The sequence below is a fragment of the Pecten maximus genome, chromosome 16 (genome assembly GCF_902652985.1).
Source record: "Pecten maximus chromosome 16, xPecMax1.1, whole genome shotgun sequence".
Taxonomy (NCBI): domain Eukaryota; kingdom Metazoa; phylum Mollusca; class Bivalvia; order Pectinida; family Pectinidae; genus Pecten; species Pecten maximus.
Window position 1 is genome coordinate 1050594 of NC_047030.1, and position 21489 is coordinate 1072082.

A 21489-nucleotide genomic window follows, 5' to 3' on the forward strand; every position below is an offset into this window, starting at 1 on the left:
CTTATTTAGGGTACATACAGAATATCTTACTTACGGTACATACAGAATATCTTATTTACGGTACATACAGAATATCTTATTTACGGTACACACAGAATATCTTATTTAGGGTACATACAGAATATCTTATTAAGGGTACATACAGAATATCTCATTAAGGGTACTTAAAGAATATCTTATTTAGGGTACATACAGAATATCTTACTTAGGGTACATACAGAATATCTTGTTTAGGGTACATATAGAATATCTTATTTAGGGTACATACAGAATATCTTATTTAGGGTACATACAGAATATCTTATTTAGGGTACATAAAATATCTTATTTAGGGTACATACATAATATCTTATTTCGGGTACATACAGAATATCTTATTTAGGGTACATACAGAATATCTTATTTAGGGTACATACATAATATCGTATTTAGGGTACATACAGAATATCTTATTTAGGGTACATATAATATCTTATTTAGGGTACATACAGAATATCTTATTTAGGGTACATACAGAATATCTTATTTAGGGTACATAAAGAATATCTTATTTAGGGTACATACAGAATATCTTATTTAGGGTACATACAGAATATCATATTTAGAGTACACACAAAATATCTTATTGAGGGTACATACAGAATATCTTATTGAGGGTACACACAGAATATCTTATTTAGGGTACACACAGAATATCTTATTTAGGGTACATACAGAATATCTTATTTACGGTACATACAGAATATCTTATTTAGGGTACACACAGAATATCTTATTTAGGGTACATACAGAATATCTTACTTACGGTACATACAGAATATCTTATTGACGGTACATACAGAATATCTTATTTACGGTACACACAGAATATCTTATTTAGGGTACATACAGAATATCTTATTAAGGGTACATACAGAATATCTCATTAAGGGTACATACAGAATATCTTGTTTAGGGTACATATAGAATATCTTATTTAGGGTACATACAGAATATCTTATTTAGGGTACATACAGAATATCCTAATTAGGGTACATACAGAATATCTTATTGAGGGTACATACAGAATATCTTATTTAGGGTACATACAGAATATCTTATTCAGGGTACATACAGAATATCTTATTTAGGGTACATAAGAATATCTCATTTAGGGTACATACAGAATATCTTATTTAGGGTACATACAGAATATCTCATTCAGGGTACATACAGAATATCTTATTTAGGGTACATACAGAATATCTTATTTAGGGTACACACAGAATATCTTATTTAGGGTACATACAGAATATCTTATTGAGGGTACATACAGAATATCTTATTTAGGGTACATACAGAATATCTTATTCAGGGTACATACAGAATATTTTATTTAGGGTACATAAGAATATCTCATTTAAGGTACATACAGAATATCTTTTTTAGGGTACATACAGAATATCTTATTTACGGTACATACAAAATATCTTATTTAGGGTACATACAGAATATCTTATTTAGGGTACATACAGAATATCTTATTTAGGGTACATAAAGAATATCTTATTTAGAGTACATACATAATATCTTATTTAGGGTACATACAGAATATCTTATTTAGAGTACATACAGAATATCTTATTTATGGTACATACAGAATATCTTATTTAGGGTACATACAGAATATCTTAGGATGGGTACATGCAGAATATCTTATTTAGGGTACATACAGAATATCTTATTTATGGTACATACAGAATATCTTATTTCGGCTACATACAGAATATCTTATTTAGGGTACCTACAGAATATCTTATTTCGGCTACATACAGAATATCTTATTTAGGGTACATACAGCATATCTTATTTAGGGTACATACAGAATATCTTATTTAGGGTGCATACAGAATATCTTATTTAGGGTACATACAGAATATCTTATTTAGGGTACATACAGAATATCTTAATTAGGGTACATACAGAATATCTTAATTAGGGTACATACAGAATATCTTATTTACGGTACATACAGAATATCTTATTTAGGGTACACACATAATATCTTATTTCAGCTACATACTGAATATCTTATTTAGGGTACAGACAGAATATCTTATTTAGGGTACACACAGAATATCTTATTTAGGGTACATACAGAATATCTTACTTAGGGTACATACAGAATATCTTATTTAGAGTACATACAAAATATCTTAGTTAGGGTACATACAGAATATCTTATTTAGGGTACTTAAAGAATATCTTATTTAGGGTACATTCAGAATATCTTATTTAGGGTACATACAGAATATCTTACTTAGGGTACATACAGAATATCTTATTTAGGGTACATACAGAATATCTTAGGGTATACATACAGAATATCTTATTTAGGGTACTTAAAGAATATCTTATTTAGGGTACATACAAAATATCTTATTTAGGGTACATACAGAATATCTTATTAAGGGTACTTAAAGAATATCTTATTTAGGGTACATACAAAATATCTTATTTAGGGTACATACAGAATATCTTATTTATGGTATATACAGAATATCTTATTTAGGGTACATACAGAATATCTTATTTAGGGTACATACAGAATATCTTATTTAGGGTACATACAGAATATCTTATTCAGGGTACATACAGAATATTTTATTTAGGGTACATAAGAATATCTCATTTAAGGTACATACAGAATATCTTATTTATGGTACATACAGAATATCTTATTCAGGGTACACACATAATATCTTATTTCAGCTACATACAAAATATCTTATTTAGGGTACATACAGAATATCTTATTTATGGTATATACAGAATATCTTATTTAGGGTACATACAGAATATCTTATTTAGGGTACATACAGAATATCTTATTTAGGGTACATACAGAATATCTTATTGAGGGTACATACAGAATATCTTATTCACGGTACATAAAGAATATCTTATTTAGGTACATACAGAATATCTTATTCAGGGTACATACAGAATATCTTATTTAGGGTACATACAGAATATCTTATTTAGGGTACATACAGATTATCTTATTTAGGGTACATACATAATATCTTATTTCGGCTACATACAGAATATCTTATTTTGGGTACATACAGAATATCTTATTGAGGGTACATACAGAATATCTTATTGAGGGTACATACAGAATATATTATTTAGGGTACATACAGAATATCTTATTTAGGGTACATACAGAATATCTTATTTATGGTACATACAGAAAATCTTATTTAGGGTACATACAGAATATATTATTCAGGGTACATACAGAATATCTTATTTACGGTACATACAGAATATCTTATTTAGGGTACATACAGAATGTCTTATTTATGGTACATACAGAAAATCTTATTTATGGTACATACATAGTATCTTATTAAGGGTACATACAGAATATCTTATTCGGGGTACATACAGAATATCTTATTTAGAGTACACACAGAATATCTTATTCATGGTACATACAGAATATCTTATTTAGGGTACCTACAGAATATCTTATTTCGGCTACATACAGAATATCTTATTTAAGGTACATACAGAATATCTTATTTAGGGTACATACAGAATATCTTATTTAGGGTACATACAGAATATCTTATTTAGGGTACATATAGAATATCTTATTTAGGGTACATACAGAATATCTTATTTTGGGTATATACAGAATATCTTGTTTAGGGTACATACAGAATATCTTATTTAGGGTACATACAGAATATCTTAGGATGGGTACATGCAGAATATCTTATTTAGGGTACATACAGAATATCTTATTTACGGTACATACAGAATATCTTATTTAGGGTACACACATAATATCTTATTTCAGCTACATACTGAATATCTTATTTAGGGTACAGACAGAATATCTTATTTAGGGTACACACAGAATATCTTATTTAGGGTACATACAGAATATCTTACTTAGGGTACATACAGAATATCTTATTTAGAGTACATACAAAATATCTTAGTTAGGGTACATACAGAATATCTTATTTAGGGTACATACAGAATATCTTATTTAGGGTACATACAGAATATCTTAGGGTATACATACAGAATATCTTATTTAGGGTACTTAAAGAATATCTTATTTAGGGTACATACAAAATATCTTATTTAGGGTACATACAGAATATCTTATTTAGGGTACTTAAAGAATATCTTATTTAGGGTACATACAAAATATCTTATTTAGGGTACATACAGAATATCTTATTTATGGTATATACAGAATATCTTATTTAGGGTACATACAGAATATCTTATTTAGGTACATACAGAATATCTTATTCAGGGTACACACATAATATCTTATTTAGGGCACATACAAAATATCTTATTTATGGTACATACAGAATATCTTATTTAGGGTACATAAAGAATATCTTATTTAGGGTACATACATAATATCGTATTTAGGGTACATACAGAATATATGTTTAGTTACAGAGAAATTTCCTATTCATGATTCACACATAATATTCTAAATTTCTATTCATGGTACACACATAATATTCTAACTTGAATTATTTTGATTTAAGTTCTACAATATCATTCATCTAGGCTGAGGGATGTATTTGAGTTACAGACAATTTCTATTTTGCATCACAATGATGAAAGTAAATTCATTAAAAGTATTACTTCAAACTTCTAGCACTAGTGATATAAGCATAAACTGGCCCAAATACTATATTTATACTGTAGTAAGTCTAGGGCCAACACCTAAAAGGGGGTATGAATTTATTGCAGGACAATGAAAAAGCTTTGATTAGAAGTTTATTGAACTGAAATACACATAGGTTGTCTTAAAACCAGGCACAGACATACTGCTAGATGATTACTGTGTAAAACAAATCTCTAAATCCAAACTTCAAATTAACACAGAATTTACCCGGGGATTAGTTCTCTGTTGTAACTTCCTATCTTCTTGTTCCTGCTGGTAACGGTTCAGCTCAGCAATAATTTCAGCGGGAGATCTTGTCCTGGTCATCAACTGAAAAAAACAACATTCCATATATCAGAGATCAATGGTTGTGTGTTCATATAATTGCAACTGTGTATGCTATATATAGTAACATAAATTTTTTGTTCCAGAAATAAAACACACTACAGCAAACAATTTTATATGTATAGTAGCTTTTTTAATTTTCCTCTGTTCCCTCTATCTTAGATTAAATTCAGTATGGTAGTTAACTTTGGGTCACACCTTACCTCTAGTCCTTCCACTTGGAGGCCTTTAAGACCAAAGCGGTCATATATCTGTCTCTTGTTCGGGTCTGATAGAACTGGAAAGGCAAAAGTATATACATTGTATAACAAGAGTTCTAATATTAATCAAAATCTTTTAGTGCACCCATCAGTGCTTTTACTAAACTTCCAAAGAGTTGATTGATAACTGTAATTGTAATATTCTCCTTAGCACACAGACCATTTCAACTAGATACAAAAGCAGCATCACTATCAACAAACAACACTAAATCATCCACACACAAGAAAAACCTACATCATTTTTTCCATTAAGGCTTTCCATACACTTGTATGTAAATCTTTAAGCTATAAATTATTTTGTTGAAACCTTTTAAATTTTCTAAGTAAATGTGTTTGTGAACAAGACATAAAAAGTAATGTTTTGTCAAAAGTTGACAATATTTATCAAAAGCAAATAATCAATAAATGTACATTACTCATCAGACATTGAATGATATTTACCATCATGGGCTTTTTTTAATTTGCTAAATAGATTTTCAGCTTTTTTCTTCTTGATGGGTTCAACATGTCTGTCAGGATGGTAAATTTTGGTCAGGCGTCGATAGGCAGCATCAATTTCTGTATTTGAACTCTACAACAATAGATTGCATTAACTTAAAAGATGAAGTGATGAAATATTCATTGCGGTAAAAGAGAAACAATTTAGATGACTTCATGTCAATCAAATGATAAGAAAGTGGTAATAATTAATGGTTCAAAACAGAGATGAAGATATACATAGAGTTACGTTTTCTCCCTGTTACACATGTATACTGGGAACCTCTCCTTCAAATGTCATGCATACTCCCTTTAGATTTGATACTGTTCATCACTGTAAGCTATAGGAGACTGAAACAATGTGTTAAAGCTGAATAGGATGGGATATAGTTGACTATATTTGTATTTCGATTTGTGAACAAGAGATAAATTATAAGGTAAGAATTAAGCTAGAGTACAGGTCAGACAGTTGATACATGTAGCTTGTATTGCATCTTCGCTAGCCAAGGCTTCTGATAACGTTACACTTCACGAACCCTTGGCAGATATAGGCGTCAGTTCTGGCCCTCTAGTTGAGATTTGAAATTACCACCCTTTACGCATGAAATTTTTGACCAATCAAAACAAGCGTTACCAATGTACTTCATCACTGATGTTATCAAACAGACATTGAGGTTTGTGTCATTTTGATGAGATATGTGTTCAATAACTTGATTGAACAATTGTCAATTGATTGAACACTCTGAATATTTTCCCAAAGATTGTAGGTCTCTGTATTTAGGTAAAATGCCACGACACAGTCATCAAGGTAGCTCTGTACTGGCCGCCGCAATCTTACGTGATATGATTGGATGCCCTAAAATTCCAGGGTGCGACATTTTAAACATTTGTGTAGCTATCGTCATAATTTTCATTCATTCCCATTTGGATTACTAATGTGCATGTTTACGTTTGTTATGTTTGACATCCATTTTGCTCTCTTGTGCTACAATTATATTTACATTGTACTCATAGCAATTACAACGATAACCCTCAGTTATATAATTGGCCTTGTCGGCAACATACAATTATTATAGCTTATTACAGTGGTTATGAACTGGTACCCATACAGACCACAGTAAGATTAGATATTGATACCTGGACTGAATATTGATACAACCGTGATCAATGTAAATAGCTACAGTGCAGACCGTAGGAATGAACACAAAGTCACCATGTGCCGGCGTTTGATTTTCTATTCAAGGGGTAAATCACAGCGACCGATCACCCTAAATCCCTATCAGGGATCATGAAAACGGCGTCATCGCGATCCCCGGTGGTAATGTGTTCATCAAAATCCGCGGTGATCGTTTCTCCGCGAAACATCAAAGCAATTTGTCCGCCGCGAATCCTGATGATGCAGCCCCGGAGGGCCACGATTACATTCAGCCCTCGGTTTTACCTGTGGTGGTGTGGCTCTCAGTTGACCATTATCGACCGTTATCGTTGTACGTGTACCGATTTTTTTACCGCTAGCAGTCGAGACGATTGGTAGATTTTGTGACTTACATGCAAGTGTCCTATCCCTAATGTAAGACTCGAATTCGAAGTGATACGGTTCTCCGTGACGATCATGGGTATAACTAAATAAAAAAAACATCTGGATACCGTATAGTGAGTCTACGAAATTCCCTTAACGTCTCAATTGCTGCTGTTGATAAATGATGTGGTTTAAATGATCTGCAATTCAATACTTGTATATAGGCCTATGCATTTAATCACTACTGATTTAGCTGACCTGTTTATAGATGGCGCTTTGTGCATGACCTCAGATGCCATGACCTCGGAGAGGCCACATAAGGGGCTCGTTATTTAGTGAAAGATCTCGGACTTATTTTTACGTGATCTAGCAAAGTCCTTAATTGCATAATTTAGTCATCACATATATCTGAAGTATATAGCTAGTAAGATGTCTGTTTGAGAAATTGATCCATATACGTGTACGACCTGTGACGGATGAGAAGACGATAAACATTGATAAGATCATTACTTGTCCTCGCGGGGACATAATGTATGTTTTTGGTTTCGTAATTGTTTGAAGAAAACCAAATTTTATCCTGAATACTATAGCTTATAATTATTTCGTCTGACTTTTTGTAGCGGGTTTCATACATAGACTGTACAATTATTTAAACATTTCGTAGTTTAAATACACGACTTAAAGACGTTGTGTGTTTTCTTACTATCATTATTTATGTTGATATATATGCTACTTGCAGTTTACAGGGACGATTCCGGGGTGGCTAATAGCATAGACATACACTTGGGCGCATTCAAATTACCTGTAGATATAGAAATCCATGCTCATATTTTCCAAACTATATATATAGTAGTTAATCAACTTCATTATTTCATTAACAGCCAAATTGCCACAGCAAAATCATTATGCGAGGTCTCTTTTTTTTCTATTACATGCATGATTGGAATCTATGTGTGTATACTATAAATGTTGTGTATATTGTTAAATGGAAATTGTCAAATAAATATTGTTTGAAATACATAGACTACAGAATGATGTGTATGTATAGTCTGATGTGCCCTCTTTATTGTGAGAAAACAATACATTGGTGTATGTAATAAAGAAATCTATAAAATACATTTTAACATATTTCAATTAATTATAAGCATAACATGGGAATCTTTCCCGTCCCTTTTATTTTGGAAGCAAAACAAAATAACGTACTAACAATACAGACGTCACCATTACGATCAAGACCTAACGTCCAAACAATGTGAACTATTTCGTCCTTTCTCTATCTACAGACCAGTCTATTTTACGTCCAACGAAGCCTGATGATAGATCATGTAATTTGAAATTGTCCATTGAACTGGTAGGTAACAAAGGAGTTCCAGAAGAAAATATTTACCTTCTGTGAAGAGAATGTCGGAGAAGAGTATATAATAGATATATTATATCATTATCGTGGTTTTGTTTTACCGCAATCATTGAAAATTCGCTAGGAAATCATATATTCCAAATCGTTACCGTTTAAAACCAAATGAAATCAAACTGAATGATCTATTAAACGGTCATACTTATAAATGAGTTATAAATGGTGTATCATTATTTTCTAGAAAAAAATCTCTATTATTATTATTATTATTATTATTTCTTTATTTCCTCCAAATTGAAGAGTTACAAAAAGAAATATACATTGTTGTCAAAAAAAAACAAAAAAACACATCAATTATTTACAGAGATGACCGGGTAAATGAATACATAATGAAATAGTTAAATAACTACATAATGAAAGGTCACGAAAGTAGCAAATGATACAAAAATCATTACAATGCATGTGAAGCCTGAGGTTTCCAGCGGTTGGGGAGAGCCCTACCAGCAAAGTCCTCTCAGGCTTTCACAGGCATTAACGCACACGAAGGGGTGATATAATAATAATAATAGATAAATAATTGATAAATCAATTAAACAGTTATTAATTTGGCACTACTCATATAAAAAAACAACATTGTATGCCATACGTGTATTACACTATTAATGCTGATATAACAACAACATTTTATCAACAAAAATAGCACTATGCAGTACAAATATCACATGATCAGATGGACTTAATCTGTAGGGAAGACTACCACCAAGTAGTACATGAATTAAGTTATATTCCGATAAGGAATGTAAGAACACGCTAAATTCTATATCAAAAACAGCACTAATAAGACACCAGAGATCGTCTCTAAGACTTTCAGTTTTTGTACAATGGAGTACTATATGTGATATACGGTCATCATGTAAAATACCACAGAAATGACACAATTCTATAAGGTTTGTTGATCTTAAATCCGTACATAGTCGAACTATATTACTTAACTTGCTGAGATGTTCAGGGAATTTTAGTGCTACTGTCCATAAAATATGTGGAGAAATTACATCTTGAATGAGCATAAACCTACTGAAATCTGAATCGTTATTCATTCTATTGTACATCATTAATTCTTCCCAATTAAAAACAGCTTTATAGACGATTGACTTCCATTTCGAACTACATGGAAAAATTGTATCTGAAGTATACTGCAACAACTGATTAAACAAATCATACTTGCGAAGTATTCTCACGATATCAGGAATAAAATCAGTTTGACATGATTCCTTCAAAAGATACATGAATAGACGTTTGAAAAATAAAGTATGAGTTAAGTATTTACTGTCCAGCCTGCAAAGACGACCAAGAAATAAAAGTTTTCTGATGTCAATAAAACCTTCTATAGTGGTCCATCCAATTAGGGAAATGGCCATATCAGTTCTAGTTCTAATGTTTAATCCTTGAATGGATTTTACAATAAAATTTTGAGCGCGCTCTGTGAAGAGAATGTCGGAGAAGAGTATATAATAGATATATTATATCATTATCGTGGTTTTGTTTTACCGCAATCATTGAAAATTCGCTAGGAAATCATATATTCCAAATCGTTACCGTTTAAAACCAAATGAAATCAAACTGAATGATCTATTAAACGGTCATACTTATAAATGAGTTATAAATGGTGTATCATTATTTTCTAGAAAAAAATATCTATATCGCGTAATATAATCATAATTGAAGTTAGTGAAAGCGATATAGATTAATTCTCTATACACAGAACAATTACATGCCGTGTAATTACCGTTATAGAAATGTTTTCACCAACTGTTAACACCTGTCAATCACATATCTTAATTACAATAGAGAGTATACCTGTTTCGCAATGACCCCATCGGACCCCTATGGTTTTTTTTACCTGAGGGGAGTATATGTTGTTATCCAGAAGGATGTTAGGCTGTAGTTGGTCCATGTCTACTACCTGTATCTCACATCTTACCGTAGGATTTTTTTAAAAAATAAATAAATGAAATTACACGTTTTAAATCGCAACAATTAGTGTTCGTGTATTATCTCAATAATTAATAACAAATACACGGGATAACAGCTACCGTAATTATTTAAGTAAATATAAACTAAATATTGTGAAATTATACCCTTATGTTTTGGGCGACACTCTCATAAATCCTAGCGTAAGACTTTTTTTTACAGAGAATTAATTAGACAATAGATTGCTGGGATACCTGCATCGAATGGGGTGGACAGTTTACCTGATGACACACCATAATCAGGCACAGCCTACTATAGCTCCGCCCACATACTCTCAGATTTGTTGCCACATGTGTGATTGACATGTCTAGATGATTTTTACAAAGGACATCGACGAAGTTTTAATCGTTTGCTGATGTCACTGCACGTTAATGAAATTAATGTAAAGGCTATAAACAGACATATAGATTCGCTTGTTACCGTACATGTACATTGATTGATATATTTAATCAGAAGACAGTTACCTGTACAATAGCAAACTCGTAGAGACTCGGCAAAAATCAGACACCGCAGATCGTCAGTACCGACCGCAGTGCAATTTAATTAGGGTGCATGTGATTATTTATTTATTACCATATTTCGTTCAATTAACGCATTAAAATCAGACACATTGTTGACTGGAACATTACAATAAGCAGACATCTGTCTCCGGCCGTATCTTCATCTGTGTACCATTGTCGTGGTCATTTATTTGCTACATAAAATACTGTGTTATCGAACATAAACATAATATGTCGTTACTAAAACCAAAGACATATTATATGTCTCTGCTAAAACATATATATCATGTGGTATAAAACTTAGTTGTTGCTAGCCACATCGTCATTCACAATATAAGAGTGGTACGCATTCAGATATTTTCATTTATATTTATAACGTACCCTCATGTGAGCCCACAGGCGCTTGCATAGAAAATATTACTTTCAATTTTTGTTTGATATGACAGTGGTATGTTTAATCTGTTAGCGCCTGTGGTAGGACTGTGATCTAAAGTTTTCTGACTGCAGTTCAAAGGAACCTTGCAACTTACCTGTGATAAACGGTGACGAGTACACAACTAAATTCACACATGTTCCTAATAATGTGATAGTTGTGTAATTGTCTGCAGCTAATTTCAGGTATCAAACGTCATTTTTTCAGCGGTATTATCAAGCAGTTAAAGTAACCATTTAGGAACACAAAATGTCAAACTTTTCAGGAAAATCAAAACCGAGAATAATATGCATAGAAAGAAAAAAAATACTGGGAGAAAGATCCTATGGTCGGTTAATTTATGTACATGTCTGTGATATTTAAATAAGACACACTAAAAAATACCGAAGACGAGTTTAAAGTTCTTTATTCGAGGTACGGACAAAAAGTTTTCAGATTGTAAATACCAAGTATACATCATGTATGTATATTTACTATATCTTCATCCAATACACACACATGTATGAATACGTGTGCCTGTTCACTCGTCTATACATATACAACACGTATCATTCAAAAGCAACTTAATCCAAAATGCTCAATTTTTTATACTCTCTTCTTTATCACATTTTTGAATTGAATATTCTTGTATTTTGTACCATCATGTGACTATGTTATTATTCATTGTTTTGTTAATTTTACGGGAGAAGTCGTTTATAAGTTGGTAAAATTTGCTGACTAATCCCTTTGTCATTTCTGTATATCAATAAAATATGTTTTAACTTAAACTACAACACGTGTACAGTGGACCCGCGATAATCGGACGCCGATAGTCCGGACAACTCACAGTCCGGACGGAAATGCACGGGAACGGATTTCCGTAACGTTATTTGTACTCACGAGTCCGGAAATTTGGATTCCGATTCCGGAAGCCCATTTTGGGAACGGAGCGTACTTTTCATTAGTAAATTTCCCTCAATAATCCGGACGATTTCTTCACCACGAGGAGAAAAAAATGTCGGGGCAAGTCACCCGTGTCGACAGCTGTACAGACTATCACTTGACACTGTGCGTAGTCATAGCGACCGCTGCTAGGTCATAGCCCCGGGTGTTTACCTGTGTTACAATGTGTAGCTTTTGTTTTTATAACGGTACATTGCTTTTTCTCTACGACCTAAATGTTACAGTATTAAAGGATTTTATAGTATAGCCTGGTCTTGCTTTTATCAACTTGACGTACAATATCTATGATAGTTATTTTACAGACGGCAACTTTTATAGGAACACATATTGCTATTTCGTAGTTAGCAAGAATTTATGCACAAACATACAGTGCGTGATACGATAATTAATCAATCTCAAATACATGTAATACATTTATGATCGGTAATTAACATCATTAACGCTTGTATTGGGTAAACACGGATATCGGCTTGTAACACCGTTACGTGAAACTCATTGAAAGATGCATGCTATTAATTACATACACATTTACGTATTAAGCAGTGATCACAAGAACTGGGTTGATTACACACAAATTAGTCAATAGTCGTCTGATACTTAATTAATTATGTAAGCGTCACATTGTTAAGTGAATACGGGTTTAATAATTATCGGACATCTTGGGTAGTTCTCGCTAGTGTCCCGTACTTTTAAATAGATAGCTTGGGGTTTCTGGTACGTAAAAATCATAAAAAAAACATGGACTGATGGTAAGTTGTAAAATCCGGATCTTTTATTGTATACATATATACCCTTACACATAGTGATATGTGATTATATGCATGTATATAACAATTAATTTACTATTTACATCATAAACAATATCCTATCATAGATTTGTGCTGGAATTGCACATACAGACAATTCAACTACTAATAAAAGTAATACAACATATGTATGAGAAACATTATATGACTATACATAATTATTGGTTATTAAGCCATTCTAATTTTCTCTTCCTTGCAAATTTAATATATTTAGCAAGATTTGAGATATAACTTCTATTATTTCTTGTTAACAGCTCTATTAATTTGAACATGCTAGGTTTTCATACAATTATGAGATTTAATGCATTTCTTTCGTAATTAATACAAATAAGGACAATTTAAGATGAGATGAAATTGAATGGAGTGAAAATAGCCTTCATAGCGTAATTGACTTAATTACGTGGTGGTCTTAAAGTGTACCCGTAACGATTTGCTATTTCAAGTTTAAATGTGATTTAGGATGAAACTAAAAATGCTGAAAGGTCGACTTTCACAGCGACTTTAGTTTTAGAGTAATTGCGATTTTTCTCGAACCCAGAGCCGTTGACTACGTTTCGGTGACCTCTGACCTGTGACGTCAGAGGTTTAATGGGATCAGAGCCGTCATATAGGAAATATATATAGAAACAAACGTGAACACGTGCCTGCAATTAATGCGAATGAGACAACAATAATGAAAGTACTGAATAAACTTTTTGACTTATATTTGTGAGTTAGTTAATAACAAATGTTACCGAAACCAGGGGCATATAATTTTCTATTATAACGTGCCATATACAACATGTAACATCTTATTAATTTTCTATTATACCAGGCCAAATACAACGTGTATCATCTTACTCATTTTCTAATATAACAGGTCGTATATAACACGTAAAATTTGAATAATTTTCTATTTTAACGGGTCGCTGTAACATGTATGGCATTTGAATAATGGGTCGTTTACAACGACTTACATCATATAGCCTTTATTATGAGGGCATTTCCGGGTTGTTACATACCAATATTGATTTCGGTTATAATACTTCTAGTAATAGAAATTTAAAATACAATTCATACACGATGTGAAATAAAAGTTAAAAAATTGGAATTTTTATTAGCCAAAACAGCAATAGATATGTTGCAAATACACTTGAAGATACCGTTATTTGTGATTTTCGGAAAGATTCATAGAGTAAATTTTCAACAACGTGGGTTTATGAATGAGGTAACTTAGGTTAATCATTCTATTGACAAACCTTTAAGATACATTTTTTTCGCTTGAAAGGAAAACGAAACCCACTGAATTCCAAAAATAATATGTTTGATTTCAACAACTTAAAAATGCCTTCCCTATAGTAACACGCAATTCTTAATAAAATTCAAGCTCAATGTACGTACAACATGTAAAAGTATATCTTCGGAACTTTTTTGAAGTACATAGAAACCAAACGCGAGAACTCACAAGAATTATCGGCGTGTGCCGATTAGAACACCAGACACCTGTAGTGCAGTGACAGGTGTGACGAGCTTGTGGACCATAATTTCACACTTGGTAATTGTTTAGCGGTTATACTAAGCCACTCAATTCGTAATTCTCCGAACATGTTTCTAATCTTCTAAAGTCCTGTTTTAAGTGAAGATATGACTTGTGACACACGAATGGAAAGTAAAACCACAATGATCTCGATCACTTCACAATAATGACACAATAACAAAAAAATTTTTTTAATGATAATAAAAAATAAATAAATAAAATTTGAAAAATTCATACACGAAAATTATTGCGAGTTAATAAGTTTTAGTATTAATTATGATTAATCACGATGAACTAAATTGTATGTTTTCTATATATATATAAAAAACGGAGCGAAAATGATGGTTTTAGTAAGAACCTATACTATGTACCTGTACATAAAGTATCAATTATATTATAATTGTTGCGAATCACTTTTATTTAATTTCACTGACAACGATCATATAAAAATTATATCTTTCTCAAGAATGTAATCGTCCATTATCCCCGAGACCATGACATGTAAAATACCCTCGGGATAAAATCTGTATATGTAGAAGTTTGTTGCAGGCTCCAACACTGGTATTCATACGTGAGAGATTTAGTCTATTGTAGATCATGATGATTATAATATATTACTTTATTTTAGTAAGAACCTATACTATGTACCTGTACATAAAGTATCAATTATATTATAATTGTTGCGAATCACTTTTATTTAATTTCACTGACAACGATCATATAAAAATTATATCTTTCTCAAGAATGTAATCGTCCGTTATCCCCGAGACCATGACATGTAAAATACCCTCGGGATAAAATCTGTATATGTAGAAGTTTGTTGCAGGCTCCAACACTGGTATTCATACGTGAGAGATTTAGTCTATTGTAGATCATGATGATTATAATATATTACTTTCTGAATTAAGTGTTCTTCATGACTTGAAGCGGGTTTTGTATAGAATATAATGCTTAGATTTTATCTCGGCACTCGGCCAACCGATTTTGATGTGGTTCGCGACATCATTCTTTGGTTTTTACAAAAAATACCATGTTTGAATATCGTTTTTTTTGTTCTTGGTACACTTTAACACCGAGTTTCACCACGTCAGCATTTGAACACCAAGAACTTTAACTCTGTACATGTACCACTTGTGATATATACTGAAATGACTAAAGTTTTATATACATGTATGACTAAAAAAAAACCCACATTTTATGTTAAATATTTTATTAGAAAATGTTTTTAGATAATGCAATGAACTTTCAAAATACATGTCAAATACAATTGATGTAATTCATATATATTCATAAATATATATGATCTCTAGCAATATAGTCTTTGGAAAAAACATTTGATTGTGTCACATGGATTCTAAAATAAAGAAATGCTTTAACAGCTTAATATTTAAATCACACGCTTCAGAAAAAAATATATGTTGAAATTTTATTGTTATCACATGAAATAATCAGCAAATATGTTTTTTATCTTCTAAAAACCACCGTACTGTCTTCTTAAATAATGTTAAATAAATATAATGTTTATTATCAAAAATACCAAAGAAACTGTTGATGTAATACCATGTACTGACTTTCGTATGCGTGAAGTATCACTATCGAAATGGAGATCATTTACAAATCGTGTGCTTTTAACATGCATCTTATTGCCGTACTCAACAAGACAAACACCGTAACATGAATTAAATAACTTCCACAATTCCAATGATCGATGGTAAAATTATGGATTGATATACATGTATTTAACTCGTTATGGTCATAAACGTGATAAAACTAACTTTCTGATAGCAAAACTTTAAAAGAATAGTTATCATTTATTTGAAAATATATTTATCTGTAAAAGATTGATGCATAGTAATAACAAGACATTTCGTAACTGTCTTGTAAATCTTACCTGTGCACGGAGAATGACTTGTCAATCATTCTTATCAACCAATGAAATACGCGCAAAGCCTTTCCGCGGCGTTTGATTGACAGCAACAATGCTCACTGAGGTGTGACGAACTTCAGTGTCATCTGCTTTGTATAAGGTGACTTGTCAATCTAACCGATGAAATTCGTACAAGTATTAAGATTTTATAAAAATCATTGAAATCACATTTTTGATAGAAACAGTAACCATAAAATAGGCCAGAGTGAACAAAAAAATACTCAGTGACATGATATTAATGTGAAGACATGAAACTGCCGGTACATTTAACACCCATATTATATGGATGCCCTAAGATACGATATATTGCAGGTTTTTGACTATGCAACCAGTATCATTTCACATAATTAGTGTTATTCCCACTTTTGATCAGTTTCATATGTGGAATTAGCCAGAGTTTCTATTGGCCTCGTCTGGCACACTACGATATGAAAACGTGGAATTCTCCGACAGCTGACAATAAAATCGGGAATGACATAACACTTACATATATGGATAAATGAGATAGTTATTTACCCCAGTATACCCATTTAGTCCCATCTAGGTGTTTTATTCAGTCCTTATAGACCCTCGCTTTACGCTAGTCAATATTTCATTCTGGATTCGACGCCATGTTGCTAACTATACATTGTAGGTCGCGGTCGGCCTAATTACCTAACCATGTGCGATGATACAACTTTTATTTCTATAGATTTTACCGCTTATAATTAAGAAATTATGAATTTTTGAAATTAATATAACAGGTTTTGTGAAATAATAAGCTTAGTTTTCTTGATTCAAACTACTTTAGAAGAAAAACACAATAAATTATATATGGTCTTTTCGGGCCATTGCGTTCCGATTCGGGTTGTTAGTCGTACTGTCACTTACAAAATGGCAGGTCAACAGCGTGAAATTTTGACTAGCGTAAAGCAAGGGTCTATACTGACGGAATAAAACACCTAGGTGGGACTAAATGGGTGATCTGGGGTAAATAAATATCTCATTTATCCATATTGGTAAGATACGTGCGATTTCACACCGGTTTTATTGTATTTACACCTTATATCTTAGCGACACCAAACGGTGACGGCACATTCAATGTTTTCATATAGTAGGCTAGTGCGTTCTGGCCCTACACCAGAAATGTATGCAAATTATATCCTTACTTGGATTAAAGTTGTTTGAAATGATAAATGATCATCACACAGTGATTCTTAGATCTACTACTCAAGAAATAACTTCCATCAAATCTACTTTCTTTTACCTGTCAGCGACACACAGCGGAATTTTTACAGTTCTTTATATATCTAAATATACTAGACATTATCTATGTCCCCCCTAGACTACGACTAGTGACAAAAAAAAATCATCATATTTTCAAGCTAAGTAAAACTGATGTTTAATTCTACGGCATTTATAAGAGATGGAAACAATTAATACCAATGGCAAATGGTTATACAGTACGTCCCTGGTCACATCGATCATAGCGTTGATGGGTGTCAGTTATATACATGTAATTACTCCATACCGATTCATATTACAGGTAAATTTTATCGCATGAGTCGGCACCGATGAGTCCTGCTGATCCTCTGTGATCCTCTGTGGTCTTCAGTGTCTCGATCGCGGAGGTTCACCGCGGCACGCTTGGTCACCGCGATCTTTGATGATTTAACCCCGGTGATCGATCGGCATAATTGGTCTATCACCAGGAAACACGGTGATTATTTCTCCATGTACACTCGTCACCATAAATCGCGGGGGAAAGGGTAAAAGTATTAAAAGCTACGGTCCTTACTGTAAGTCTACCCAAATCACTTATATGTATATATGTATACTAATACTACTGATTTTAACTTTACACTAAATCTCTTCTCTTTTGTTTTTACTCTGTAGGAAGGATCCTTCAGAGGTTCTCCTGATAGAGGAGGAAGTTCACTTCAAGTCAAGTCAAGTCATGACTATATCTGCCAAGGGTTTGTGGAGTGTAACATAATCAGCAGCCTTGGCTAGCGAAGATGCTTGCATTGGTGCTCACTTTGAGTGAGGATAGTTTCAGCACAAACAATGACCGAGTATTTTTCATTATTCCATCCCATTATCTGAACTCTAATAAACATTCTTACAATATATACATGTAGCTTATATGTTACATGTAAATATATACAAGCGTGTATTAAAAAAACTTGCAATGTAGTTTCACTTTGCCAGTAATCAGCATTGTAATACCATTTACATGTATACAGTGATAGTTATGCTTAACAAATAGTGTTTTATGACTTATTTTGCTTTGCATATCATCAAAATTGATCATATCTACTTCTGAATATAGGCCTAAATACAAATCACCCCAAGGTTGCATAAAGGTTGCTATGCACATAACACTTCACTACATACTGTTCATTTTGAAATTTCTTGTCACTCTCAATTAAGGTCTCCATCATCTGCATTCAGACGTGGGACTGTTTTGTTTTCTGTTTTTGAGTATATATTTACATATAAAGGGCAACCTGCGAAATTATTAGGAAACTTTTAACAGACCAGCTTGGCCTAGATCCTGACAGCCTGATGCAACGGTTACATATTGTTTCAAATTTTCAAACAATAACGGCGTTTATTAAGCTGAATTCATTTCAAGCTACATTACTACACAGTGTAATGAAATTGTAAATTAAGATGATCCAACGTAGCAAACTACCTGTCTATCGACATTAAGTAAGGCATAGTAATCATCTCCAAAGTCACCCTCGCCTTCCATGGAGGCAGCCATGTTCGATCCGTGTGGGTAAGTGTAATGGCATGAAAATACTAACGGATAAAAATCAACAAACCATTAGCCTAGACCTAACGTTCGCCAAGTAGAAAAAAATCAATGAAAACTATAGTATAATCAAGAACATAGTAGAATGAAGAGCATTCTAAACATTCCATTCAGATAGCAAAGTTCTTGCCTGTGATTCGCTTGACTTCAGATAAATAAATAATAATGATATGAGAATCGTCTAATAAATCTAAATAGAGTCTTAGGTTACATATTGTTTTGGTTTTTTTTTTACAACTGTACAGTATAGATTAATATGTTAAATTATGAAGTATGTGTACACTTATAAATTGTATTTACCATATCAATAAAATTTGTTGAAAAAAGACGAAATAATGATATGTGAACGATTCTGTCAACTTTATAGCATCCGGTAGGATTTTTCTTCACATTAAACTTGCCCCTTTCTATAAACGCTTAAAATCTATGTCTCACTGGCGCTTCTGTAATGTAAAAAAAAGAGGTCCATAGGACCTGCATCGCTCATATTGATATGTGAACGATCATGCAAATTACAAATATGTCCCCATTTTAGATCTACCAATATCAACACTTTTGCTCCCCCCCCCCCCCTTTAATAGCATTTACAAATGTAGCTTTCTGTTTCAAAGGACGATCCAAAGTAAATTCAGCTGAAAAGCCTATAGAAGATGTATGGATGGTAGCAATAAGATATAATGAGTCTATTACTTAATCTGAAATAATAGAGTGTTTTTTTTTAGAAATAATTTTTATTCGTTTATTCAATTATTATAACAATTATTGATTTTTTTTTAGAAAATGCTTCATATACACTAATATAGATCTAGAAAATGGTTGAAATTCCCAGAATACTCACTCAGGGGTAGGAGTGGCAGATTAAACTTATGAGTTAATTCATTTAAGGGGGTGAAGGTGGGGGCTGGGGGTGTAGAGGGTGGTGGGGGTTGGGGGTGGGGGATGGGGGTGGGGTTGGTCGTGGTCACATTAATGCTGTATACGAGTCAGCTATGACAATTAAATTGTCAAGGAAATTAGATCTCTATATTAAAAAGAGATGCAATATGTAAGATTTATAAAACTTTTATTCTACCTAATCTAGAGTAAGCATGACAACTTTGGGGTGCATTTTCAATATCAAATTCTTTGAAATTAGGCAGTCCGCATTATCACAGGTATACCATTATATGTACATGTCTCAGATTTATATCCAGCAACGAGCCTGAGAACCTTCGGACAGGAGAAAAAGAAGAAAACTAAGTCTGACGTTCAAAAGGATAAGTCAACACTTGAACTACCACCATTCGTTTCTACCCCCTAAAGTCCAGTAAATATTTTGATTTAAATATTTGATGCAAATATTTAATTTTAAACATAAACAGTGTATAATCAATTGATATCGTCTAGGTCCGTTGTATGCTGTATTTGTTTTAATGTTTGTCGGGAGAGAGTGTTTCATAATTTGTCATAACTTTAATTGGGCCTAATCCCTGTGTCTCTTCAGTAATTCTGTAATTTAACAAATTTATTTAATTTTTAGAATTTTTAATTAATTTGTTTTTAAACTTTTTTTTTTGTAGAATAATTTTCATAGAGAATGATAAACGTATGTTTTCTGATTTGAAAGATATACATGTTGATTGTAGAAAGGAAAAACTTTTTTTCTGAAGAAACATTTTTGCAATCCAGAAATCGACATCTTGCTAGAAACTAACAAATCACCAATCGGATGAAAGTTCTCCATCGACCAAAATACCTTCAGATTTGGGTTATAGTAGTGCCTATTGAAATAAAGATTATCATATAAGTATGATGTAAGTGTGTATCAGACTGGTTTAGTGTATTGATAAGATAGCTTATCAACGTGACCTACATATAAATGTATCGTGTCACATACATGCTGACACACA

At 32.4% G+C, this 21489-nt stretch overlaps 1 protein-coding gene across 1 annotated transcript in view; it reads right to left on the reverse strand.

The window, feature by feature from the left end:
* Window positions 1-19578, reverse strand: part of LOC117345262 (dnaJ homolog subfamily C member 11-like) — a 62088-nt gene extending 42510 nt beyond the window's left edge. The window contains exons 1-4 of the mRNA XM_033908307.1: window positions 19478-19578; window positions 5737-5866; window positions 5239-5312; window positions 4919-5020 (exon numbers count right to left, since the gene is read on the reverse strand). Of these exons, the coding sequence (XP_033764198.1) occupies window positions 4919-5020; window positions 5239-5312; window positions 5737-5866; window positions 19478-19549 (378 nt within the window). The 5' untranslated portion in view covers window positions 19550-19578. The remainder of the gene's footprint in view (window positions 1-4918; window positions 5021-5238; window positions 5313-5736; window positions 5867-19477) is intronic.
* Window positions 19579-21489: the final 1911 nt, after the last annotated feature.